Source organism: Sceloporus occidentalis, unplaced genomic scaffold (genome assembly GCF_023333645.1).
Source record: "Sceloporus occidentalis isolate IW3139 unplaced genomic scaffold, rSceOcc1.0.p SCAF_4, whole genome shotgun sequence".
NCBI lineage: Eukaryota > Metazoa > Chordata > Lepidosauria > Squamata > Phrynosomatidae > Sceloporus > Sceloporus occidentalis.
The window spans coordinates 97,927,630-97,954,936 of record NW_028316984.1 but is presented as its reverse complement, the minus strand read 5'-3'; the positions used below and the strand labels follow the sequence as shown (position 1 = coordinate 97,954,936).

The 27,307-nt window shown below is 39.4% G+C and overlaps 1 protein-coding gene across 5 annotated transcripts in view; it reads left to right on the top strand.

Moving 5' to 3' along the window:
- Positions 1 to 25,691, top strand: part of CARS1 (cysteinyl-tRNA synthetase 1) — a 73,329-nt gene extending 47,638 nt beyond the window's left edge. For all 5 annotated transcript variants that reach the window (XM_089521012.1, XM_089521015.1, XM_089521011.1 and 2 more), the window contains 8 exons: positions 4,675 to 4,864; positions 6,765 to 6,833; positions 7,852 to 7,933; positions 15,040 to 15,120; positions 18,543 to 18,610; positions 22,888 to 22,947; positions 23,762 to 23,845; positions 24,618 to 25,691. In XM_089521012.1, coding sequence (XP_089377138.1) covers positions 4,675 to 4,864; positions 6,765 to 6,833; positions 7,852 to 7,933; positions 15,040 to 15,120; positions 18,543 to 18,610; positions 22,888 to 22,947; positions 23,762 to 23,845; positions 24,618 to 24,752 — 769 coding nt within the window. In that variant the 3' untranslated portion in view covers positions 24,753 to 25,691. The remainder of the gene's footprint in view (positions 1 to 4,674; positions 4,865 to 6,764; positions 6,834 to 7,851; positions 7,934 to 15,039; positions 15,121 to 18,542; positions 18,611 to 22,887; positions 22,948 to 23,761; positions 23,846 to 24,617) is intronic.
- Positions 25,692 to 27,307: the final 1,616 nt, after the last annotated feature.

Here is a 27,307-nt window from a genome sequence, read left to right as displayed (position 1 = left end):
TAAATTTCCTTCCCTGAGCCTGGGGAACCTATCACCAGTACTTCTGTTTTCTCTGGATTCAAACTGAGTTTGTTTTCCGTCATCCAGCCCATTACCAACTCCAGGCAGGCATTCAGAGTAGAGACCCCATCCTTGGTTGCTGAATCAGTCGGAAACATATTTGGGTGTCATCAGCATACTGATAACACTGCGCCCTGTGTCTCCAGATGATCTCTCCCAGCGGTTTCATGTAAATGTTAAACAAAGTGGGGGACAAAATAGCTCCCTGAGGGACACCAGATGTCAGTTTCCTCTTAGAGGAGCAAGTGTCCCCCAACTGCACCATCTGGAATCTGCCCGAGAGATAGGAACGGAACCACTGGAGCGCAGTGCCCCCGATGCCCAACTCTCTCAGGTGTTCCAGGAGGATACCGTGGTCAATGGTATCGAAAGCCGCTGAGATGTCCAAAAGCACCAACAAGGTCAAACTTCCCCCGTCGATGCCCAGACGGAGATCGTCGACTAAGGTGACCATGGCGGTCTCAACTCCATATCCCACTCTGAAGCCAGTTTGAAATGGGTCCAGATAATCGATTTCATCCAAGACAGCTTGGAGTTGGAAGGCAACTGCTCTCTCGATCACCTTACCTAAAAATGGCAATAGTGAGACCGGCCGATAGTTGTTTCTTATTAGGGGGTCCAGGGAGGGTTTTTTAAGCAATGGTTTGACCGTTGCTAATTTTAAGCTAGATGGAAATTTTCCCTCCCTGAATGATGCATTAATTATGCGACACAATAATGATGTTACCGCATCACCACCCTGGGCAGTCAGCCAAGAAGGACAGGGATCGAGAGAGCACATCATCTTCCTAACACTTCCAAGAAGCTTGTCCGCTTCATTGGTATGTACAAACTCAAAATAATCCAGTTTAATAGAGTTCACGGAAGCGCTGGACACTTCTGTTGTCTCTGATGAAATGCCAGCGTCAAGATCAGCCCTTATCCGAGAGATTTTATCTGCAAAGAAGTTGTTAAAGTCGTCACAGCAGGCCTTAGTTGGTTCTAAAATAGGGTTCAGGGTGGGGGAAAGCTGAGTTAGCTCCCTCACCACCCTGAACAGCTCTGCTGGACGCGACTCCGCAGACACAATACGTGCAATAAGCTGTCTGTGCTGCAGTAACTCAAAATTCTGAAAGCTGAATTCTGTAATTGTTACCAAGTGTGTAACTGAAGAAAGTTTCCACACATGTGTTTGTCCAGCAAACTTTATTCTGCTGGGAACAAAGATTGCCCTGAAGAAAAATGAAGCCCTGTCTTTCATTGCATGAATTTTGACAGCCCCTTCTTGGCTTATGAGATTTCAGTTTGCATTGACCACATATTTTCAAGCTTGTTTTCACAGCCTTGGGTTAAAAATATGTGCCCTTTTTTTTAAAAAAGAAACTAAACAACTCAGGATGTTGGTTGTAGTTTGCATATGGACTTGTATTGTAGAACATTGGTATGTTTTCCATTCAGGCTGTTCATGCAAATCCTGATGTTTGGATGTCATGATAAACCTTGGTATATTTTGATGGGGACAAGCCTAACCTCCCACTGGATTCACATACTCTCTTCTCTTGTAGTGGAACTCAAGATTGGAAACTTCATTTTCTGTTTTAGGTTAATCACAGTTTGTTTTTATATTGAAAACAAACCAGCTTCAAAGCATAGTTTTTACTAATGAAAGGTTCAAAACACACTTCAGAAATAATCTGGTTTGAGACTGCTTTGACGGCCCTGGGTCAGTGCTAGGAAATCCTGAGAGCTGTAGTTTATTGTAGCACAAGAGCTCTCTAACAGAGAAGGCTAAATGTCTCACAAAACTACAGTTCCCAGAATTCCCTAGCATTGAGCCAGGGCATTTAAAGCAGTCTCAAATTGGATTATTTCTGCAGTGTGTTTTGGATCACAGTTAAGATTAACCACAACTCAAGATTCAGCAGATAACTTGGTAAGTTGTTCTTAATTTGAAAAGGAATCTTCCAGTACTACAATCAAGAAGAGTACCAGAGTTTGCTGCAGCTCATTCCCAGAGTGCTATAAGATGATTTAATATTTTATCTGAAGTACAACAGTAACTCTGTCCCTTTTTTGTGATTTATTAGAGGTATTAAAAGATTGCCACACTCACAAGTTTGGTAGGGCAGTCACCATCAGTCTAGAATATAACCTAAATGTTTTCATTTTTCTACATCATTATTGCTGATTATCTTGGTTAATTGTTTTAAAAACTTGCATTTTTGTATTTTTTTGCCCTGATAATGTTTTCCCCTTTTGTAACTTTCTGTGCCTAATTCATATTTCCTATATCTCTTATTCTTTGTTTGCTTAAGAAATTGTTCTTTGGTTGTTTTTATCCCTCAAAAGCTGGTCTCAAGACCCGTAACTGTTTGCAGACCATGCTGAATATAATACCAAGTTAAACCAACAATCTTTTTTGGAGACTAAGGGGCTCGACAGACCGCCCCAAAGGGGTGGGCTGGAGGTGCCCGGTTTTGCTGCTGAGGGAGCCTGCAGCAACCAAACTGTGCGGGCTCTCTCCACACCAAAAAGAACCCGCTAAAAGCAGGTTCTTTTTAATGCGTGCGGCTTCTGCCATGAGTGCACCATTGGTGCACTGTCACATGTTGATGACGCAAGCGCCGCGATATGTGGACGCTGCATCACACTTGTGTCATCATGGTGGCCCCCATGTGGACAGGAGGCCGTCATGATGGCGCCGCTGCCACATGCTAGGGCTCAAGAGTGTGCAGATACTCTGCACTTCCAAGCCCTAATTTTGACCCCAGACCACTACAAACCAGCGGTCTGTACCGGGCCTAATAAGAAAAAAAATAACACCGTTGTACAAGAAGGAAATTCAGAGCGGGATTGTTTTTCTGTACCATTGGGAATTGGAGACCACCCATTCTCTGCCTCCGTCGGGCAAAAATAGCAACCAACTAGGTTGAAAACTCAAGTCAATAGAGGTTATTTAGTTGAGTTGCAATGGACAGATCTACTGGAATGCTGACATCTTGCATGTCTTGCTGTGGCTAAAATATTTCTATTTTTTAAAATAAATATAAGTATAGCAGATTTAACCAGTTGCCAAAATTGTTGTGTGTAGCACTATTTTGTACGGACATTTTATCTGTTTGTTCTTTGCAGCCCTCCACTAAGGCCTGGCCCTGAATTTGCTAAATGAAAAGATGCCTGAGTTTGTTAATTTTTTGAAGGTTTAGGATTGTTGGGATGTTGCTTTAATAGCTCACTTTACAGTTACGTAAACTGCATTCAGCCTTCTATTCCCATCATAAAGTTTATGTTCAGCTATGCTGACTTTTACATTGGCAAGTTGTTTTCATTTGGAAGTGCCAGATGTCCATTTAAAAATGTAAAGCCTACCTTGTACCAGCAAGTCATGCTGGTATGTTTTTTAAAATTCATTCAGAATTAAAAATGCAAGCACTGTTTGAAGGGTGATTGCTTCATAACTTCAGAATGACTTCACCATTCCCTTTTCATGGTATGTTCAGCAAGAGAAATTGATATGGTGAAAAATTATGGAAACTTGCATATACAAAATGTCTTTAGTAGCCATTGATAGCTTTGTCTCCTTGCTTAGCTGAATTTGTGACTGAAATACATCTCAAAGGAACTCCATAAAAACTGTGTGATGTGTGAAGAAGTGCTTTAATCTGTTTGCCCTGGATCTTCCCCCATTTGTGGGTGATTTTGAATTGTACCATTGTGAGAGAAGAATAAAAAACCTCTATGCACTTTCACTACTACATTCATAATTTTGTATACATGTATCATCCTCCCACTTACTGCTCTTAAAAAAAGAAAGAAATACAGTCGGCCCTCCACATTTGCAGTTTTGATTTTTGTGGATTTGATTATTTGTGGATTTGATTAATCTGTTATCTCTAGGAATCTCTAGGTCCTCCACTGCAACTCTGCTGGAAATAGATCATAGAGTTGCTCTGGAGACCTAGAGAAAACACTTCTCTAGCCATTTGTATGTCCATTTGTAGGTTGTAGGTGTGATTATATGGTCAATCTCTGGCAGATGTTGACCACAGAGTTGTGCTAGAGGTCCTAGAGATTCCTAGCAAGGTATTCTCTCAAGTTAAAAAAAAATGGGGGGGTATGCAATTTCCCCACATATATGGGGGTCTTGTGCCCCTGACACCAGCAAAAGTGGAGGGTCCACTGTAGTTGCAAATTCTGTTTCCTGAGAGGAGAGGTGCTCCAACTGCCTAACCTTTTTGTTGCATAGGAGCATTATTGTGTAAGTGTTTTTATTTTCAAACCATTTTCTTATGATTCCTAATATAAAATCTGCCCTTTTCACAGCTACCACATACTGAATTGCTGTTTTCATTGAGCTGCCCACTACAACACCCAGATCACTTACTTGCTCCATCACTGCCAGCTCACTTTCTGCTATTTTATATTTGAAGTCTGAAGTCAGAACCTCAGCACTTTCCACGTTCTTAAAAATGAACCACATTTGTCATTTTAATGTCCAACCTAGCCAGTTAAATATCCTTTTCAAGGATTCTTCTGGCTTTTTATTTGTCAAGGAAGACCAAAATCTTTGACTAGAATAATTTAGGACTAACATAAATAACATGTTTCTCTTTTGTCTTTTTAAATCTTGGGTAGCTTTTATGACAAGAAAGTAGCAGTTCATGAAGCATTATGTGACAACATTGATACACGCACAGCCTTGGAGGAAATGCGGTCACTTGTCAGCCACTGTAATTCCTACATTGCTGCAAAGAAAACTGCCAGGCAGATGCCAAATAGAATGCTGCTAGAAAATATAAGTGTTTATCTTACACAGATGTTCAAGGTATGTGGTTTTGAGCAAAACATTTGAAGAGCTACATGTGTTGTTTTTGAAAGATTTGTCTATATGTCAGCCATTTGATATTGCAACTTGCAGTATTCACATGGTTTAGAGAGATGGCCATGATTTATGCAGTAAGAACATATATACTATGTATTACTAAAACCCTGTGTCATGTAAAGGAACACTTCAGTTTAGAAATTCAGGCTTCAGTAGTGAAAACAAGAAATATTTTATTCATCAACTATAGATGTGCTCTATAGACTTGCGTTGTCAGGACTGAGACATCAGCGTTAACCCAGTACAATTAAAGCAGACAGTAATTCAAATTCTGAGTGAGCTGATACTCCAGATCAAGCATACTCATTTCTGCCTTTTTCCATGATCTTCCTTTTCCCATGTACAATTCCTTTTCATAAGACCAACTTTGAAACTCTCAACCAGCCTCTCTTCCCCTTTTCCCATCTGTTCTTTAACCAGCAAAGGAACGTGAGTAACAGCTTTAACAATTGACCCATGACTATGTATCTATCATCCACCATTAGTACCATGCAATACATTGTGAGCAACCAAAGTTGTAGCAGGCAGATCAGACCCTATTAACAGTATCCAATCTGTGTATCAGTATCCAGCTCTATGCAGGCAAGGTGAAAGACTCTGCTGCCAACATCCTGTTTCCTGGAAGTGGAAAAGGCCTTTCAGGATCATTTAGCATTGCTCTGTAGTTATAATGAGAATGTGGGAGCACCCAGTATTTGTTCGATGTCATATTGTGGTCAGTGCCAACTCTCTTCAATAACCTCAGGACCATTATTGGCAGTAGACAAATGTAAGATTCTCATGGCCTTGGTTCTTACTAGAGATAGTAAAGCTGGATCTAGGCTATAGTGATTCAGAGTCTGAAAATGGGGACTCAGGTAATCAATTAACTAAGCTTTGGTATTCTCCTTAAATCAGGGATTAGCAAATATACATGAGATGGGAGCCAATTTTAGCCCATGTCCCCTATCCAGGTTGTACTTGGACATCAGTCCACACCAGAAGCTGAATCACATCATTTCTAGCTTCCATTTACAGATTGCTTTTTGCCAAAACCCAGTATTTGAGAGGTTCTGAGTGCATACGAAAGCTAAACAGTTGCTTTTCCAGATCCTTTTTAGGCATTTAGGGTCTGAAAAGCAGCCCCCATATATTTTTTGCGATGGGAGCTGTTGGAGATTTGTGAGAGTGCCAAAGGGTTTTTGAGGACTACAGAAATGGAACTTGAAGCCCCCAGTTTTCCTGCCCATACCATAGGTGGAAAAAGTGTTAATGGAAGTCTGTATAGAGTCATAAACATATTTCTCTCCACTGATTTGTAATTTTGAGGAACTGATGGTGTTCCGTCAACACTTTTTAAAAGAAGGACAGCACCGTTGCTTTTGAGTGAAAGGGTAAAGGCATATCTGGTCCATGCTGTATCATTTGTTGATTGTTCAATATTTTGTGACATTTAGATCCATGCTGGAAGAGATTAAGATTCCTGTTGTAAAAGGAGAGGTTGCAATGTGAGGTGTATTTCCCCAGTTCTCCCTTCTCTGAGCCTCTCTTCCACCCTTTTTCAGAGGGTTTCTTGACTTCAGAGTAACTTCTTGGGGAAGGGGGAAGAGGCATGGGGAGTTGGAGAGGGAAGGAGGAATTGATGGAAATCTCCATTCCCATTCTGTGTGCCCTTCCCATGAATAAAATTGTGCTCACAAGAATTCTGTTTCCATGCTTTACTATCAAATTGTATAGGAAATATGCTATCCTAAAGGAGGACAACTAGTAGGACGACTCAGGGTTTTTTAATGCAGTACTACTAAAAATTCTACTGGTATGTGTGGTTGTGTTTGGTTAAGTATGCATGTGTTCTCTTGCGTAGATCTTTGGTGTTATAGAAGGCGATGAAGCTATTGGTTTCCCAGTTGGAGGAAATGGTCAAAATTTAAATGTAAGTAGAAAGGCAAACACACTGTGACAATTTCAACGCTGTTCATGGCTTTTAGAAAAACAGGGTTACATGTTGAAGCAAAGCCCAGTTCTGTGCTTTTTGAGTAAAGCATTGTGAAGTAAATATGACCAGACTAACAGCATTTTTTCAGTTTTATTTGGATGCAAGGGCAGCTATTGAGAATCTTTTGGAGTTTTCAGTCTCATAATAAGGAAACTGTCTTATGATGTGGTTATGATAAGGCCACCTTTTATTAATTAAAAAAAATCTTTCTAGAACAGACACTTCACTGGAGTTGTTTCAACACAGATACCAGGAGCTCTTTCATATTACACAAATACAGCACTATAACTGCCATGGCTGCATCCTGTGGAATCCTGAGATCTGTAGTTTGAGGAAGCACTAATGCTCTCTGGCTAAGAATTCTAAATCTCCTCATTCCACTTGGTAGTCATAGAATTCCATCAGTTGAAACCTTGACACTTAAAGTGGAATCATAACATTATAATAGTGTTGTATGAAAGGGCCCACAAACATGTGTGATCAGAACAGGGGCAACAAAATAACTTCACTCATTGCGTATGGTCACAGATATCAGAAGGGTCCTGTGACATCAAAAATAAAATCCAACTTTCTCCACTCTCACTAAAAACGTTTGATGGGTATTGTTTCCAATCCATCCTGTTTTTGAGATTTGAACAGGGATAGGGAGGACCTGTACTGATGTACCCTATAATGTAACATCTGCAGCAGGTGAATAAGACCAAGAATGAAATAGTAAAATAGAGCCTCACCTTCCCTGAATCCAGCTCTTAGACTTGGTGTCTCTTCTTCACCCATCCCATCTACACAGTGGGGAAATTGAATGCTTGATAATGAACACTTCACTACTTGATTCATAACACTGTCTTAGGAATCCATTATATTGTGGTAGAACTTTGGAAGACAAGACACTGAAGTGATTGCAGAAGGAAATGATTTGATTCTTAATTAATTGAACACATATTTTATTTTACAGCTTGAATCAACTGTAATGCCATATCTTCAGATTTTGTCTGAGTTCAGAGAAGGTGTAAGGCAAATTGCCAGGGAAAAGAAAGGTAAAATTACGTTTGTGCTTATTACAAGTAGAAATCTACAGAAAAGTGCTTCAGTCCTAGAACATTCAAGGCTGCATTACACTGGAGGCTTTCTGATGGCTTGGAAGTTTCTAAACATTTTCAGTCAGAGCTCCTCTTGAACTTTGTGCTCCAACATCATGAACAGGAGTGGGGATGCTGAGGACAGGGCTTGTATATGCAGCCCTCTACAGGTGTTCATTTTTAAATTTTGAAGTGGACAAGTACATGTATACACATGTATGAAAGAAAGAAATGAATATACTTAAAGACCTTAAAAGCCTGACATCCTAAATGGAGCTGGCTGTTTGATGTCTGCTGCTAAACAAACAAATCACTTCCCACACTCCATTCCAAGTCTCATTTTTTGCTTCTTTTCCATTTCTTCCTCTTCCTCTTTTCCTTCCAATCCCACCTCTTTTGCTCTGATCCTGGTTTTAAAAAATCACATTCTCCCTCTCCCTGTTATCTTCCCAAAGAAATTGCACACAGGCCTTCCTATTTCACTGAATGTGCCAGAAATACAGGCACCTATTCTAACAAATTCTAACACCAAATTCACCAAGGCATATGTTAAACTTCAGTGCTAATTGGGGGAATCTAATGAGTTTTGTGAAATCACTAGGAGGGGGGGGGAAGCATTCAGTACCATAATTAATTAATTAACAAAGTAATCCAAGCTAAACACATAGGTGTCTGTTACAGCAAAGCATATTTATATGAGTTGTCATTTCATGTCATTATATGAATTGTCATTTCAAGATAAAGAGCTCTAGGAAACATGAATTATGACTTCCTACTTCCCATTAAACTCTGAGGGTGCATTTACAATGTCTTCTTTTTATATGCAGGGAACTTCCCTCCCTCCCCATGAGAATTAAAGTTGTAACAGAGTGTGTATTCATATACTGTTGCTTTTTCCTGCAGAAGGGCCTTAATTGTGGGATATTAAAATTCTATGCAAATAAAAGTTCTTTTATCTGTTGTACAAGAAAAGTAAATAACTGGAAATGCTGAGAGCAACATTGGCCATTCTTAGCATGAAGTTCATTTGCTCTGTGAATGCTCTAGTGAGAGAATACAAAGAAAGGAACATCATCATCTCTTCCCCCCCCCCCCCACCCCCAGCCTTGGTTTCATAGCTGTGCATTGAAAGAACATTATTTCAGTGAAATCTTGCCAAGAAATGTTTCTGGGCTTCAGCTTAGAGACAGGAAAATTTGGATCATGGTTTCACTCTTGAATCTTTGGGTTGCTTTTGTTCACTTGAGTAAAAGCTCACGTGCCTACATATTTTTTTTTTTTTTTAATTAATATTTATTGAAGTTTCAACATTTAAAAACAAATAAAGAAAGCTATTTATAACCAATGCTTATAATATTCAACAGTTTACACCATACAAACCTTGTCTTTAGTACTTCCTAACCTTCAGTTCTTTTCTGCTTATTTATACATAAATTCATCCTTGCTTAATATGGCCCAACAATAATTCAAAGTCATTATTATGTACATATTTATCCCCTTCTTCTTATCCTACCTAGCCATGGTCTCTGGCTGCTTCGCCGGTAGGGGCTCTGCCTTAAAAATAGATGGCCTTGGGATCTACATAGCATTTATCCCTTCATTAAGTTTCCTAAGTCATTAAGCCAATAGTAACAGATACAAAATATACAATAGAGAGGGCATATATCATCTATAATATTCCTACTCCCACTACTACATTTCTTCCCCATTGTTCTTGAAGAGATTTTATGACAATGGTCCAGTCTTCTCTGTTCTTGCTTTGTGATTCATTACGAAGAGCCTCTGACAGTTTATCCATTTCCATCATATCAAGTAATTTATAGGTCCAATCTTCTTTGCGAGGAGTCATTTTGGATTTCCAATTACGTGCATATATTATTCTTGCTGCTGACAACATATAAAAAATTATTTTGCCCCATTTCTTTTCCAAGCCAAAGTCTATTATGTTCAACAAGAATACATCAGGTGAAAACTTAAGTCTTACATCTATAAGTTTTTTAATTTCAAAATATATCATTTTCCAGAAGTTAACTGCATGCTCACATGTCCACCACATGTGATAAAGAGTTCCCTGAATTTTCCCACATTTCCAACATAAATTATTACTACAATTATACATTTTACTTATTTTTACTGGAGTTAAATACCAACGGTAAAAGATTTTGTAGTAACTTTCTCTAATGCTTTGACTGCAAGTATATCTAATTCTTTTTTTCCAGGAGTATTCCCATTGATCTAGAGGGATCACCACATCAAAATTTCTCGCCCATTTAATCATATTATCTTTGATTAACTCATCTTCCATTTGATGGGCCAAGATACATTTATACAGCCTTGATATTGGTGCCCTCTTATCTGATAATAGTTCTGCCTCCAGATTTGAGTCGGTATTGCCTATCCCCCCTTGTTTCTGATCCATACTGAAGCGTTCCCGCAGCTGTCTGTAGAAGAACCATGAAATATCAAGGCCTTGATTTAAAAGGCTTTCATGAGTTTTAATCTGATATTTCCCATCCCGCAAAACTAATAAGTCTTTATAATAGATCCATTCATCTTTTTTACTACTATATTTGAAAAAGGCTTCCTGTGGGGATGCCCACATTGGGATTTTATCACAAATTAGCCTTTTATACTTTTTCCATATCCTTAATAGAGGTCCTCTTACAAAATGGTTACTGACATCCCTATTTGCTCTTTCTTTATCATAGAAAAGGAACGCATGCCAACCAAACCTCAAGTTAGTGTGTTCCAAGTTTAATAAATCTTCATCCGTTAAACTTATCCATTCTTTCAACCACAATAGGCATGATACCTCAAAGTAGATTCTCAGGTTAGGCATGGCGAGTCCTCCCCTTTCACCTACATCTTGTAGGTATTTCATCTTTATTCTAGGTTTTTTACCTTTCCATACAAACTTTGAGAGACCCTTTTCCCACTCTTTAAATGGTTTCTCGTTTGTGATTACTGGTATTGTTTGAAACAAAAATAGGAACTTAGGGAGAATATTCATCTTTATAACTGATATCCTTCCCAATAATGATAAGCTCAGATCTTTCCATCTTTTTAAATCTTTTTTAACACAATCCCACAAATTCCCATAGTTATTAGCGAATAATTCTGAATTTTTATTTGTGATCCAAATTCCTAAATATTTGATTTTTTTATGCACTTTTATCCCAGTAATTATTTCCAGTTTTTGAGACTCGTTTGCTGTCATATTTTTCACTATAATTGCCGTTTTGTTCTTATTAATTTTTAAACCAGATATCAATTCAAATTTCTTAAGTTCCCTCATCAATTCCAAAGAATCATTTAAAGGATCACTTAAAGTCACCATAAGATCATCAGCAAAAGCCTTCAGCTTATATTCTTTTCTTTGAACTTGGACCCCTTTAATATTTGTATTTCTTCTTAAGGTTTGCAGCAAAGCCTCAAACACCAACAAGAAGAGAAGGGGGGAAAGAGGACACCCTTGCCTTGTACCCTTTGTTATGCGCAGAACCTCAGTTCTTTCTCCATTTATCCATAACCTTGCTCCTTGATCTTGGTATATTGCTCCAACCCATCTCATATAGTTGTCCCCTAAATCAAACTTTCCCATTACACATTTTAGCAGAGACCATGAAACATTATCAAAAGCCTTCTCTAAATCAAAAAAGAAGGCTGCAAATTTCTTATTAATATACACTTCATGATAGTCAACTAAATTTAAATAGTGCCTAGTATTGTCTCTAATGTATCTTTTTGGTACAAAACCTCTTTGATCTTTATGAATGACTGAAGTGATATTTTTTTTCAGCCTTTCTGCTAAGATACTCGCAAAGATCTTGTAGTCGTTATTTAAAAGTGATATAGGTCTATAGTTTATCACTTGGGTCAGGTCTTTTCCCTCTTTTGGAATAACGTGCCTACATATTTTGAGGGTGGAAAATCCTCCTTCTTCAACAGTATCTGGCAGTGCTGTGGGAGAAATGGATACTATACTGAAAAAGATAAGAAAAGCATAGCTTTTTCTTTGGCACATGCTCTTGTTTGGATTGTTGCCATTATTGCTGAAAGCTTCTGTCCCTGAGAAAACACACTGTTGTCACACACCTGTCTTGAAGTATTTCATGAAACCATATTATTAACTCTTCCAAAAGCACTATTTGGAAAAATTACATTTGGGGGGGCTACAACTTGCAGAATTTCCCAGCTAGCACAGCCAGTTTAGTGGGGACTGTAATCCAAAAAGTAACTTCCAAAGTTTATGAGCAAATAAATTGCCTCCAATAGTAGCTCTCTAATGTTTTTCTGGACGCCTGTCTCATTCTTCTCTTCCCAGAAGAATTTGCTGCTAAGGTTTAATTATTCATAGTTATAGACTGGTGATTATTTATAACTCAGGAAGGCATCTCTACAAACCTACTGCAGAAAATTCCTTCCTAGGAGTGCGTTAGAGAGGTTAAAAACAACAAAAAGGGCTTTTTTGGACATGTCCGCAGCAAAAGGAAGAAGAAGGAAACGGTAGGGCCACTGCGTGCACAAGATGGAAAAATGTTAACAGGGGACAGAGAAAAGGAAGAATTACTCAACACCTTCTTTTCCTCAGTCTTCTCAGAAAAGGAACAGGGTGCTCAACCTGAGGATAATGGAGCAGAGGACAGAAAGAGATAGTACAGGAATATCTTGTTAATCTAAATTAATTTAAGGGTATTATAAGAACTGGCAAATGTATTATCGGAACCATTGGCAATAATCTTTGAAAATTCCTGGAGAACAGAAGTGCCAGCAGACTGGAGGAGGGCAAACGTCCCCATCTTCAAAAAGTGAAAAAAAGAGGATCCCAACAATTATCGTCCAGTTAGTCTGACATCAATACCAGGAAAGATTTTAGAGCAGATCATTAAACAGAGAGTCTGTGAACATCTAGATGGCGATTCCATAATCACAAAAAGTCAACATGAGTTTCAGAGAAACAAGTCATGCCAGACAAATCTGATCTCTCTCTTTGATAAAATTACCAGCTTGGTAGATGAAGGAAATGCTGTGGATATAGTATATCTTGATTTCAGTAAGGCCTTTGACAAGGTTTCTCATGACATTCTTGCAAACAAGCTTGTAAAATGTGAGCTAGACAAGGTAACTGTTACATGGATTTGGAATTGGTTGACCGGCCGAACCCAAAGGGTGCTCAACAATGGCTCCTTTTCATCCTAGAGAGAAGTGACCAGTGGGGTCCCACAGGGGTCTGTCCTGGGCCCAGTGCTAATCAACATCTTTATTAATGACTTTGAGGACAAAATTGGGGGCATACTCATCAAATTTGCAGATGACACCAAATTAGGAGGAATAGCTAATACCCCAGAGGACAGGATGAAGATTCAAAATGACCTGAACAGACTAGAAAACTGGGCCAAAGCTAACAAAATGAACTTCAACAGGGAGAAATGTAAGGTACTGCACTTAGGGCGGAAAAGTGAAATGCACAGATATAGGATGGGGGACACCTGGCTGAATGAAGCTACATGTGAAAGGGATCTAAAAGTCCAAGTAGACCACAAGTTGAACATGAGACAACAGTGTGATGTGGCAGCTGTGCTTTGGTTGAGATTTCCTGCATGGCAGGGGGTTGGACTGGATGGCCCTTGTGGTCTCTTCCAACTCTACGATTCTATGATTCTAAGTATAGTGTCTAGATCAAGGGAAGTAATAGTGACACTATATTCTGCTTTGGTCAGGTCCCACCTGGAATACTGTGTTCAGTTCTGGGCACCACAATTCAAAAAGGATGTGGAGAAACGAGTGTGTCCAAAGGAGGGCGACTAAAATGGTGACGGGTCTGGAAACCATGTCCTATGAGGAACACCTTAGGGAGCTGGGAATGTTTAGCCTGGAGAAAAGAAGGTTAAGAGGTGATATGATAGCCTTGTTTAAATATTTGAAGGGATGTCATATTGAGGAGGGAGCAAGCTTGTTTTCTGCTGCTCCAGAGACTAGGACCTGGAGCAATGGATGCAAGCTCCAGGAAAAGAGATTCCACCTCAACATTAGGAGGAACTTCCTCACAGTGAGGGCTGTTCGACAGTGGAACAAACTCCCTCGGAGTGTAGTGGAGTTTCCTTCTTTGGAGGTCTTTAAGCAGAGGCTGGATGGCCATCTGTCGGGGATGCTTTGATTGAGATTTCCTGCATGGCAGGGGGTTGGACTGGATGGCCCTTGTGGTCTCTTCCAACTCTGTGATTCTATGTGTAGGCTCCAGAGCTTGGAAATGTTAATTTTTTGGGACTACATCTAGCAGAAATGTCTAGCCAGCATGGCCAATGGTGATTTGTGGAGTAGTGGTTCAAAGAGGTTAGTAAAACTCTGATAGGTTACTAGGTTTGATTCTTTGCCACTTCAGTTCAGGATCTTGGATTGCAGGATTTAGCAAGAGATTTGAGAGAACTCCTGCCAGTTGGAAAATGTAGTGCTGGGCTATAAGAACTGATCCAATCTATGTTAGCTCCTGATTTGATCATGTGTTTATTTTTGTTTCAAACACAGTGGTCTAAATCCAATGGCATCTTAGTGTCAGACATTTAGTGGGATAGTAGAAACTAGCCTGCAAAATTTTCTAGTCCCCTCCCTCCCCCCAAACTTTTTTTTTTTTTTTTTTTTTTTTTTTTTTTTTTTTGAAGAATCAGCCTCTCAAAGGTTTCGAAGCTTGTCCTGGTACTGCAGACTGAACAACATGGGATCCTGGCCAGTATAGATAGCAGTGAAGTAAATTTTCATATCAAGTCTTTTTTCACCTTTCTGATTAGCCGTACCTTCTTAGAAGTGGGAAGACAGTCATGGCATTCTCTTTTAAAATAAGATTTTCAAATGGCAAGATCCTTAGCTTTCATCTAGCTAGTGAGCTTTCCTCTAGGAGGGAGATTGCAACCCCTTTACCCCATGGAGTATTAAAAGAGGTTTTCACTTCTAACATAACCCTTAGGGGACTAATGAAAGGAATGTGAAATGTTTCAAATCTAATGTTAGCTGTTTCTCTTCTTCTTCTTCTTCTTCTTCTTCTTTTTTTTTTTTATATATATTTGTAGTGTTTGAGGTTTTGCAGCTTTGTGATTCTCTTCGAGATGACGTCCTTCCTGAACATGGAGTTCGGTTTGAAGACCATGAAGGTAATTGAGGTTTAAATTTAATATGTGATCCAGGAAAATAGGCTTAGTTTGGCCAAAGTGGAATTTGCTGCCTTCTCTTTCCTCTTCATAAATACGAACACTAATGATGTGCTTCATGATGTGACTGTGAAAAGAATTCTGTCAAGCACCTTGAACATTTCAGTGTGCTAAGCACTGTAGCCTTATGTTGAAACCAGTAAGACTCTGTCAGATCAGTAGGATTTTCTTACTGATCAGTAGAATAGACATGGGGTGGAATACTGATCAGTAGGTTAGGCTAGTGATGGGACATAGTAATCCACGAAAGACTAACCAAAACTATTGGCTTTCAGAATATTCACACTCCTTCTCTTTAGGATTATCCACCAGATGATGCTGAAGTAGATTTTGCCTTTATTTTCATCTGTGTGATGTTTATTTTAATGATGGACAGAATCCTACCACAGTTTGGCTCTTCCATGCCCCACCATTTTTTTCTTCTATTGGAATGGATAAGATTTAAGGATGCTTGATAGCTAACCAGTCTTGATGCCAGTTTAGTATGTGACAAATAGCCAAGTTTGTTAATGAGCACACACACACCAGTTTATTATTTGGCTGGGATCGATCCCATGTAGAAACTGGATGTAAACTGGAATAAAAAACTAGCAAATGTGGATAGTTTTTCAGATGACAATTGGGATTAACCTGAGCAGAAAGTAGAAAAAACCCGCAAAAGGGGGTTGTTTTTCTGATGACGTTAGTGTTAATGAGAATTAGCTGCTCCTTTTTACTTTCAGAATATGCCAAAAGTAAAAAGGGGTGGGTTTTGTGTAATTTCTGTTTGGGTTACTGTCACATTAACATCACTGTGTGTGAAAAACTACCCGCTTTTGCTGTTTTTTCTGGTTTTCAAATCCCGTTTCTGCACGGGATTTTTGCAGGTTGCCCTACTAAGATGTTGCCTTAATCAAAGCTGTGTTCCCACACAGAATTGCATAGTGCCTGTGGAATTTGCATGCCCATAACTGTGTGTAGCATTGTGACCCAAGAAAGTAATACAGTCAGCCCTCGGTATCTGCGTTCTGGACCACCACCACCACCCCCTCATGGTTGCCAAAATCCACAGATGCTCAAGTTCCATTGTCCCCAATGGTGGCACATCCACATAGCCAGGCCACCATTAGGAGCAACAGGACTTCAGTGGCAGCGCATGCACGTACCGCCACTGGGGACAACAGGGGCTTGCCGGTTGCAGATGTTTGACTTCCTGGATGGCAAGACTTTAGATATTGAGGGCCAAATTTATAGATTGCTTACTTTGTTGCTGCGGGCTCTGAGTCCTTTTTCAAAGAGAAGATTTTGACTTGATATAGTAATTCACCTTGCAAGCTATACCTGCTGAAATTCCTTCTTCTTCCCAACTATTAAAGGTGCCTAGTCCTCTTCTGTGTCAGGCCATCTTACACCCATATCCTACCTAGTCCCTGCCAAAGCTTGACTTGTGTCCTCTGTACAAGAGTGCCTTTTCAGGAAATGATCACACCCTGCCTTTCCTTCCTCTAATTTAATATAATACTTTTATTCATTTATATATGTCCTGTCTTTTACCAAGACCAGCCTGAAGCTGTCTTAGAAAAGTAAATATAGTTCTACGCAGCATAGTAAGATGGTAATTGGTTAACCAATACACTTAGCTGAGGACTTTCCAGCATGTGCATGTATCTCACACACATTTAGATATGTTTTAAGACACTAAAATTGTATACATAAGAAGGCAATCTGTATTAATCTGTATGTTATTTATCTGATATTTACATTACTATTTTTAAAAGAATGAAACAATTTGGGCTAGTGTACTTCCACCTCTGTCATGAAGAGTCAGTAGTTCACAGGAACCTGGTCTTGGAAGCCTGACCTTACAGAACTCCTTTGAAACTCAGGTTGACAAATCTCCTGTACCAGTTTATTTCCTTTTTCAAACAATCACATGTAGATCTGGATGATTCAGTGAATTAACTGTGCAATCCTATCCATATCTACTCAGAATCAAGCCACATTAAATACAATGACACTTATCTCCTAGGATTGCTGCACCAATGTTGAGATTAGATAGTAGGAAGGGGGAGGAAGAAATTAATAAAATGCACAGATACAGGATGGGGGACACCTGGCTGAACGAGACTACATGTGAAAGGGATCTAGGAGTCCAAGTAGACCACAAATATAACATAAGTCAACAGTGTGATGCGGCAGCTAAAAAGGCCAATGCAATTTTAGGCTGCATCAATAAAATATAGTGTCTAGATCAAGAGAAGTAATAGTGCCACTGTACTCTGCTTTGGTCAGGCCCCACCTGGAATATTGTGTCCAGTTCTGGGCACCACAATTCAAAAAGGACATTGAGAAATTGGAGCGTGTCCAAAGGAGGTCAATAAAATGGTGACGGATCTGGAAACCGTGTCCTATGAGGAACGCCTTAGGGATCTGGGGATGTTTAGCCTTGGAGAAAAGAAGGTTAAGAGGTGATATGATAGCCCTGTTTAAATATTTGAAGGGATGTCATATTGAGGAGGGAGCAAGCTTGTTTTCTGCTGCTCCAGAGAACAGGATACGGAACAATGGATGCAAGCTACAGGAAAAGAGATTCCAGCTCAACATTAGGAGGAACTTCTTGACAGTAAGGGCTGTTGGACAGTGGAACACACTCCCTCAGAGTGTGGTGGAGTCCCCTTCTTTGGAAGTCTTTAAGCAGAGGCTGGATGGCCGTCTGTCAGGGATGCTTTGATTGAGATTTCCAGCATAGAAGGGGGTTGGACTGGATGGCCCTTGTGGTTTCTTCCAACTCTACGATTCTATGAATGTAAATGGAGTTCATCCAGAAAGGAATAAGATCAGTGCACCTGCCTAGAATCAGAATATTTGAATTACAAATGTTGTTATCATAATCTATACTGCTTTGAATAGTATTTGTAACTTTTTTGTGGCATTTAAAAAGACAGTAATGGGATAACGATGGGTGGAAGAACAAGATGTTCTTGCCATTCTGGTTCAGTTTGAGATAATATTCTTGCAAGAACCTTGATTTCTTACTAATTATCTTTAGTAGTCTTCTTGGGTATGAAAATCAGATCGCTCCAGCAAAGGGGCTGTTTTTAAGGGGGAGAGGTTGGTCATGACCTCAGTTCAGCACAGGCCTAGATTGCCAATAGTAGGATTACTCAGAATCAAATTACCCAGTTTAGAGCTTGAAAAATTTACTTTTTTTGAACTACAGCTCCTAGAATCCCCATTGAACAGGGACATTTAGGGAATTACTGCCTTAAAAAGTAACTTTTCCAAGCTTTGCTTTTGGTTACATATAGTGTTGGGCTAAATTAATAAAAATAGTAACACATTAAAGCATATACACCATTTTAATTGCTCTTTTTCCCCCCTTCTAGGCCTCCCAACTGTGGTTAAGCTGGTGGACAGAAACACTTTGCTAAAAGAACGAGAAGAAAAGAAAAAGGTTCTACATGCCTCTTCTTCTATATTAGTGGATCAGCTGGGTCCAGCAGATATGGATGGGTTAAGGAACAGAAATATTGCCAAGTGTTCCATGGCATCCAATAAGTGCAGCCTTCACCAGGGAATTTTGATTACCAGGCCCTACCCTAGACAAAGTCCTGTTGGATCTTATGGCCAACATGTTATTGGATTATGAAAGATGATTCTACATAGTCAATATAATCATCCTCTTCTTTTCCTTTTGGAAGGACAATGCATTTTTTTTTCACATTAGTAAAATGTGGGTGGGGACTGTAGGTGTGCTGTCTCCCTGGGGCAAAGATCCGAGAGGCTGACAAGACTTGTCAAGCCTACTGAACATTATCCCTTTCTTTTGGTTCATGTGAGAACCAATGATACTGCAAGGCACAGCCTTCAGAATATCATAAGGGATTATGAGGCTTTGGGTAGGAAGTTGAAAGAGATGGATGCACAGGTTGTCATCTCTTCTCCCAGTTTAAGGGCATGGTCCAGGAAGGGAAAAGAAAATAGCGGATGTAAATAACTGGCTCCATAGATGGTGCCGCCAAGAACAGTTTGGATTCTTGGACCATGGGCTGCAGTTCCATGAGGAGGGACTTCTGGCAAGGGATGGGTTGCATCTCACGCCAGTTGGCAGACACGTTTTTGCCAATACAGTAGTCTCAAGAATTTGATCAGGAGGGCTTTAAACTGAGTTATGTGGGGGAGGGAGACAGTATTCTGGAAGGCAAAAGGGCTGGAGAAAATAGTCAAACTGACACAGAGGGAACAAGGCAAACAGTGCAAGGACCCAAAAGTGGGAGGCAAAAGAACTTGCACAGGCAGCAAGTAAAGGGAACACATGGTCTTAGATGTCTCTATACTAATGCACAGAGCATGGGAAATAAGCAAGATGAACTTCAACTCCTAGCACAACAAAGCAAATATGATATAATAGGCCTCACTGAAACCTGGTGGGATGAGTCTCACGATTGGAATGTAGAAATAGAGGGGTATAACTTTCAAGAGAAATAGGCCAAACAGGAAAGGAGGAGGAATAGCACTATATGTCAGGGACATTGACACCAGTGAAGAGATCCAGCACATCAATCCTGGAAGCCAGGTGGAGAGCATCTGGATAAAAATTAAAGGGCAGGGAAACAACAGGGATGTTATGGTGGGAGTCTACTACAGACCACCAAGTCAGACTGAGGAATTGGATTATGCCTTTCTAGAACAGATGACTACACACTCAGAAAGGAGAGGTGTAGTAGTGATGGGTGACTTCAGCTATCCTGATATTTGCTGCAATTCAAACTCCGCAAAATCCTGAAGGTCTAGCAAATTCCTCACTTGCCTCAAAGACAATTTCATTGTCCAAAAGATGGAAGAGGCAACAAGGGGGTCAGCTATTTTAAACCTGATCCTAACCAACAAGGATGACTTGGTTAATGGGGTGCAAGTGGTGGGATCATTAAGTGGAAGTGACTGTGTTTTCCTGGAGTTTGTTATACAGTGGAAAGGAGAAGCCAGGCATAGTCAGACACACATTCTAGACTTTAGGAGAGCAGATTTCAGTAAACTTAGAGAAGTATTGAGGGTGATCCCGTGGTCAGAAATACTAAAAGGAAAGGGAGTTCAGGACGGATGGGAGTTTCTCAAAAGAGAGATACTGAAGGCACAATTTCAAACATTTCCAGTGAGAAAGAAAAATGGGAGATGTCTCAAGAAACCAGGATGGATGACTAAGGAACTTTCAACTGAGCTAAGTTTTAAATGGGACATGTATAAGAAATGGAAAAATGGGGAAATCACCAAAGAGGAATTCAAACAAATAGTGAGCCTGTGTAGGGATAAAGTCAGAAAAGCCAAAGCACAGAATGAACTCAGGCTTGCTAGAGAGGTTAAGAACAACAAAAAGGGCTTTTTTGGATATGTCCGCAGCTAAAGGAAGGAGGAGGAAACGGTAGGGCCACTGCGTGCAGAAGATGGCAAAATGCTAAGGGGACAGAGAAAAGGCAGAATTACTCAACACCGTTTTTGCTACAGTCTTCTCAGAAAAAGCAAACGGTGCTCAACCTGAGGGTAATGGAGCAGAGGACAGAAAGGAGGAATTTCAGCACAGAATAAGTGTGTGTTTTCTTTTGAAAATCACTGGCTACAATAGTCTCTCTCTGGCTTTGCTTCGCGAACGAAGATTCAGGAAGGACTCATCCCGCACTTTGTACAAGCGTGTTGGTGACTAAAAAGGCCAAGGAATACCTGTTTAACCTAAATGAATATAAGTCTCCAGGACCAGATGAACTACATCCAAGGGTATTAAAAGAACTAGCAAATGTAATATCGGAGACATTGGCAATAATCTTTGAGAACTCCTGGAGAACAGGAGAAGTCCCAGCAGCCTGGAGGAGGGCAAACGTCCCCATCTTCAAAAAAAAAGGGGGGGGGGGGAAAGAGGATCCAAACAATTATTGTCCAGTTAGTCTGACATCAATACCAGGAAAGATTCTGGAGCAGATCATTAAACAGAGAGTCTGTGAACATCTAGAAAGCAATGCCATAATCACAAAAAATGAACACGGGTTTCAGAGAAAGCAGTCATGCCAGACAAACCTGATCTCTTTTTTTGATAAAATTAGTCGCTTGTTAGATTAAGGGAATGCTGTGGCTATAGTATATCTTGATTTCAGTAAGGCCTTTGACAAAGTTCCCCATGATATTCTTGCAAACAAGCTTGTAAAATGTGGGCTAGACAAGGCAACTGTACATGGATTTGGAATTGGTTGACCGGCCGAACCCAAAGGGTGCTCAACAATGGCTCCTTTTCATTCTGGAGAGAAGTGACCAGTGGGGTCCCACAGGGGTCTGTCCTGGGCCCAGTGCTATTCAACATCTTTATTAATGACTTTGAGGACAAAATTGGGGGCATACTCATCAGATTTGCAGATGACACCAAATTAGGAGGAATAGCTAATACCCCAGAGGATCAAGATTCAAAATGACCTAACAGACTAGAAAACTGGGCCAAAGGTAACAAAATGAACTTCAACAGGGAGAAATGTAAGGTACTGCACTTAGGGCGGAAAAATGAAAAGCACAGATATAGGATGGGGGACACCTGGCTGAATGAAACTACGTGTGAAAGGGATCTGGTAGTCCAAGTAGACCATAAGTTGAACATGAGTCAACAGTGTGATGCGGCAGCTAACAAGGTCAATGCGATTTTAGGTTGCATCAATAGAAGTATAGTGTCTAGATCAAGGGAAGTAATAGTGCCACTCTATTCTGCTTTGGTCAGGCCCCACCTGGAATACTGTGTCCAGTTCTGGGCACCACGATTCAAAAAGGACATTGAGAAACTGGAGCATGTCCAAAGGAGGGCAACTAAAATGGTGAACGGTCTGGAAACCATGCCCTACGAGGAACGACTTAGGGAGCTGGGGATGTTTAGCCTGGAGAAGAGAAGGTTAAGAGGTGATATGATAGCCCTGTTTAAATATTTGAAGGGATGTCATATTGAGGAGGGAGCAAGCTTGTTTTCTGCTGCTCCAGAGACCAGGACCCGGAGCAATGGATGCAAGCTCCAGGAAAAGAGATTCCACCTCAACATTAGGAGGAACTTCCTGACAGTGAGGGCTGTTCGACAGTGGAACAAACTCCCTTGGGGTGTAGTGGAGTCTCCTTCCTTGGAGGTCTTTAAACAGAGGCTAGATGGCCATCTGTTGGGGATGTTTTGATTTAGATTTCCTGCATGGCAGGGGGTTGGACTCGATGGCCCTTGCGGTCTCTTCCAACTCTACGATTCTATGAATCCTCTTAGTGTGTTCAGCTGTAGTAATCTACAAATTGGGGTGGGGTAGAGGAACATTTATTAACTAGTATAATATAAAATGGTACTCATTTATAGATGTCATCTCAATCTTGTTAATTGATCCAGTAAAAGTAAATGTATTTTTCTCCCATCCCCTTTGCTTTCAAATTACTTGAATCTCTTACACATGGTAGTGTCTCCTGGCTCAAGTTGTGTGTTTATTACAGTGTCATTAGGATGAATAAAACATTTGTATTCCGTTATAGTTAGCATTGGCACATACATGAAGACGTATGTTCTAATTCTGTTGTAAGTTCAATAATGACATATTCTGGATAGAACTGTATAGTGCTAACAGCTTGGTTTAAAAACCTGAAGTGTAAAACATAGCTATGGGTGCCTTACTAATATTATGCATTGTAACATCATTTTCAAACTGTAATCGTTCTCTTCACTCTTTCCTATAGATTGAAGAAGAGAAAAGAAGGAAGAAGGAAGAAGCAGCAAGAAAGAAACAAGAACAGGAGGTAAATAACCAGATAGTTCTAAAACATCTGTTTTGGCAATATAAGTAGCAGTGATGTCATACAAGAGAAAACATATTTCAAGCTTTCTCCTCAGGCTGTATGAGTGCTGATTGTTATCCATCTTATTTTTTTAGAAGAGAACATAATATAATCTTTTCAGGTAGCATAAATGACATGTGAACTGTGTTTCTGATATTTATGAAGGCAGAGCAATAGAATCTTCTTAAGTCTTCATATGCCACCAGCATCATCAGGGTTTTTGCTATTACCAGAACCAAAGACTAATTTCGTTTCTTTTGTGGTGTAACTATTAACTATTTAATTACATTTATGGTTACGAAGGAGTAGCCACATTAAAGAATGGAGCGAGAATATGATGTGGCTTAAGTGCTGGCTTGTGATGTATCTTGTGCTACTCTAGTGTAGGAGTTGAGATGATGATGAGTGGGAGGCCAGCATTTTGTGGCTTTTGAATTTATGACATTTTACAAAAAGCAACTAAAAGTCAGTTTTTTTTGAGAAATAAGAAAGTAAGGAGCTACTTTTTAAACACTGTAGCTATAGTAGTAATTAAACCTTTGTGGAGTTTGTGAATAAGTACATTGGAAATATTTGTGTAGCCAATTACTTTTTATAAGTAACTTTCAAATCTCTGAACTGTGGGCCAAAGTTTGTTTTCAGATATGATCTTGAAGTAATTGGGCTAAGGCACAATGTGTTCTAGTTGAGCAGCTGGAAAAATGTCTTATTTCTTCACTATGGTATTAATATATTTCTGCCATAATACTTTTTAATATGTATTTTTATATTACAGATAGCAAAACTGGCAAAAATGAAAATCTCGCCAAGAGAACTGTTTAAATCAGAACATGACAAATATTCCAAATTTGATGAGAATGTAAGAATCACCGGGATTTTATTTCTGTGTAAAAGCAATGTGCATATATTATTTAGGTATCCTGAGAAAAGCTGGTAGTGTTGTTGTTGTTGTTAATGTTTGTATAGTTCTTTCAACTATTACTGTAATCATTTTAATTTGTAATCCATCTTAAATCCCAGTCTTAAGGAAACGTTGGGTGATGGTACTTGTTGTTTGCTAAAAATAGTCCAGTCTGGCCATTTTTAAGGGAAAGGGGGCAGTTCTGCCCTATTTTGAGGTCTCTCTGGATCCTTTGAGGCCTAGGAGAGATTTACTTCCCAGTCAGAAGAAAAGACTCTCTTGAGTCTAAAACATCCCATGGGACAAAAATGTGGCAAAATTGCCCCCAAGCCCTTAGGGAGATTAGGACAGATGTTTAGTATTTTTTTAAAAGTTAAAAAAATTAAAGTTTTAAATTTTCTTTTCTACCCATAGTGTGCAAGAATGTAGCCACCTAGAGGATCCATTACTTGCAAATAAAAGTCTGGCTTCAAACTCTTTATCAGTTATTTCCCAGTTCGATGTAGGTTTTATTATTGCCTCTTTGTTTTCTTTTGTTCTCAGAACTTGAAAGGCTACATATGTGGTTGATTAGTTTTGAATAGACAAATGCAAAGCTCAGCTTTCTGCTTTTCCTGTTGATAATGTGTAGTACTAATGAAAATGGATAATACAGTTGTATCAACACAGCACAAACAGGCAAAAAGATCGGAATGCTATGGTTTTAAGACACTGAATTGATGTTTTACAGGGATTTCCAACCCATGATACAGAAGGCAAAGAACTCAGCAAAGGTCAAACGAAGAAATTAAAGAAACTGTATGAAGCTCAAGAAAAACTGTACAAAGAATATCTTCAAATGGTTCAGAATGGTGTTGCAAATTAAGAAGAAAATTTGGACAATATACTTTTTAAATAAATGGCACATCTGGATAACTTTTGTGGAGATAATGAATTTTTTACCGGGCTGTGACTTCATTGTGCAAAACTGAAAGTAAATTAATACATTTTGTTGTTTCAATGATGTTCATGTAATGTGTTTATATAACATGAGCTGGAATAAACCAGTTTACTATCTCTTCTAAGGAGGGATGACACGGTTAATTACTCAGATTTTTGCCTTGGGTAATGTGCAACCCAATCCTATGCATGTTTCCTCAGAAGTAAATCCCACTGAGTTCAATTGGCCTTACTCATTAGTCAGTATGCATGGGATTGCTAGAGCTAGACCTAGAGTAATTTGTAACTGCTAGCATAGCTATAAGATTACACCACATGGAAACTAGGGGATCTGAAGGGGGGGGAAATTCCATGACAAGAAGGCATAGGTATTAGTCTAGAAATTAAATATTTTAAATAAATGTATAGACATTGCCATGTGCATGCATCTGGTTCTTATCTGGCAATTGTATAATGTGCTGTTTCCTTTCTGTTACAATTTATGATCAGTGGCAAATAAATTACTGCTACATTTACAGTGCATAGAAAATGAAGTTTGCCTTTGTTCCACTGAAATGCCAGCTGCTTAAAAATTCTAGAAACAAATATTCCAGGTTTGAACTAGATTTCATTGGGCCAGATTAAGAAAATAACTTGATGCTTGTTAGTTTAAAAAAATAATTTGTTAAAATTGGTCTCATGGGACTGGTGGCTGTCACATTACTCTAAATGTTTTTGTTGGTTTTTTTCTAACTTTACCTTTTTTTTTTAGAAATGCACTTAAAAACATAATCTCAAATTCTCCAAAATGATTCCCAAAAGTAACAGTTTAAGGTAACAGTATTACTTGTTACAATGAACACTTGGTACAATTACCACTTATTACATTTCTTTTTTTAAAGGATGGTGCTAGTATCATTGTTGTTACATGTTAGAGGTAATTTGTAAAGTGTTGTTTGCAGGTGTGATTCAAAAGCCCTGCTTAGAGAAGACCCATCAAAATTAATGGGACAAATTATAACTGCTTTTTTTTCAATGTGTGCTCCCTAAACATGAGCAAGAACAAAATCCTGGCCTGTTACAGACTGCCAAAATAAAGCTGCTTCGGGTCTCTTTGGAGGTATGCTATTTAAATGATGCATGGGTCCTAAGAGTCCGGAGGTCGCGCCAAAGTCACACTCCATTCCTAAGCACTGGAGTGCAGCTTTGGTGCAGCTTCCGGATTCTTAGGATGCATACATCATTTAAATAGCATACCTCCAAAGAGACCCGAAGCAGCTTTATTTTGGCAGTCTGTAACAGGCCCCTGTTGACCGACATGACTTTCTGAACATAGGTGGCCCCATGCCCCAGTTGGACTGTTGTTCTTAGTTTTAATTTTTAAAAATCACAGCTTTAGTTTTCCTGTATGTTTGCAGTTTTACACACATCTGTTCTGCCAACAATCACATTTATTTCATTCACAAGACACATTTTATTAGATTGATTTGCTTTTTATTATGAATTAAAAGTGCAAACACCTTTATTTTTATTGCCTTTCATCCATATTTGTTGAGCAACTAAACCAATTTATACTATATCATTAGTTAAACTGATGGATCATTTACAACGTACATAATTTTTATTAACATTACATCTTATCATTATTTTATTTATTTATTTATTTACTGTATTTATGCCCCACTGTTCAGCCAGAAAAGCTCTCAGAGTGGCTTACAGATAGTTAATTAGACATGTCCTTGCCCTCAGGCCATGGGGGCAAGATTGCTTCTTCCCCAGAAAGATTTGTGTGGGCTTAAAGCGGTGGAAGTAGGAGTACCATATATACTCGACTATAAGTCGACTTCATGTATAAGTCGAGGGCAAATTTGGGGGCCAAAATTATGGATTTTGCTATGACCCATGGATAAGTCGAGGGTAGAACTTAGGAGCATATAACAAAGGATCTAAAGGATGAAGCAAAGCAAAACAATGTCAAAGAACTTAGAAAATTCCAGCATACATAACACTTTGTGCTCACCCTTAAGGCTAGATGGATGGGAGAGCAAAGGGAGGAGGTGTCAATGCTTTCAGGATAGATTATACTCTTGTTTTTCACCAGGGGATGGTTCCTTCTAAGATACAGTATTTACATTGATCCATGGATAAGTCGACTCAGGTTTCTAGGGTCAATTTTTTGACCTCAATTTCTAGACTTATACTTGAGTATATACAGTATGTCTGCTTGTACAGCCAGGAGAGCACTGTGTGAGTCTGAAAATCAGAAACAGGAACAGAAGCAGCTCCTGAAATGAAAGGCAGGAAGTCTGTCACCACACATAAGGTAGAGTATCATCTGAGACCACTTTTAGGAGTATAGATTTTCTGCCTTCGATGTAGGCAGCAAATGCAACCCTGAGAGATTTCAAGGGTGTTATATAGTGCCAATATCCTGCTCCAACTCTTTAAGAGGCTGCACTAAGCAGTCTTGTTCAAGACAGAGGGGAAAGCAATAAGGCAGCA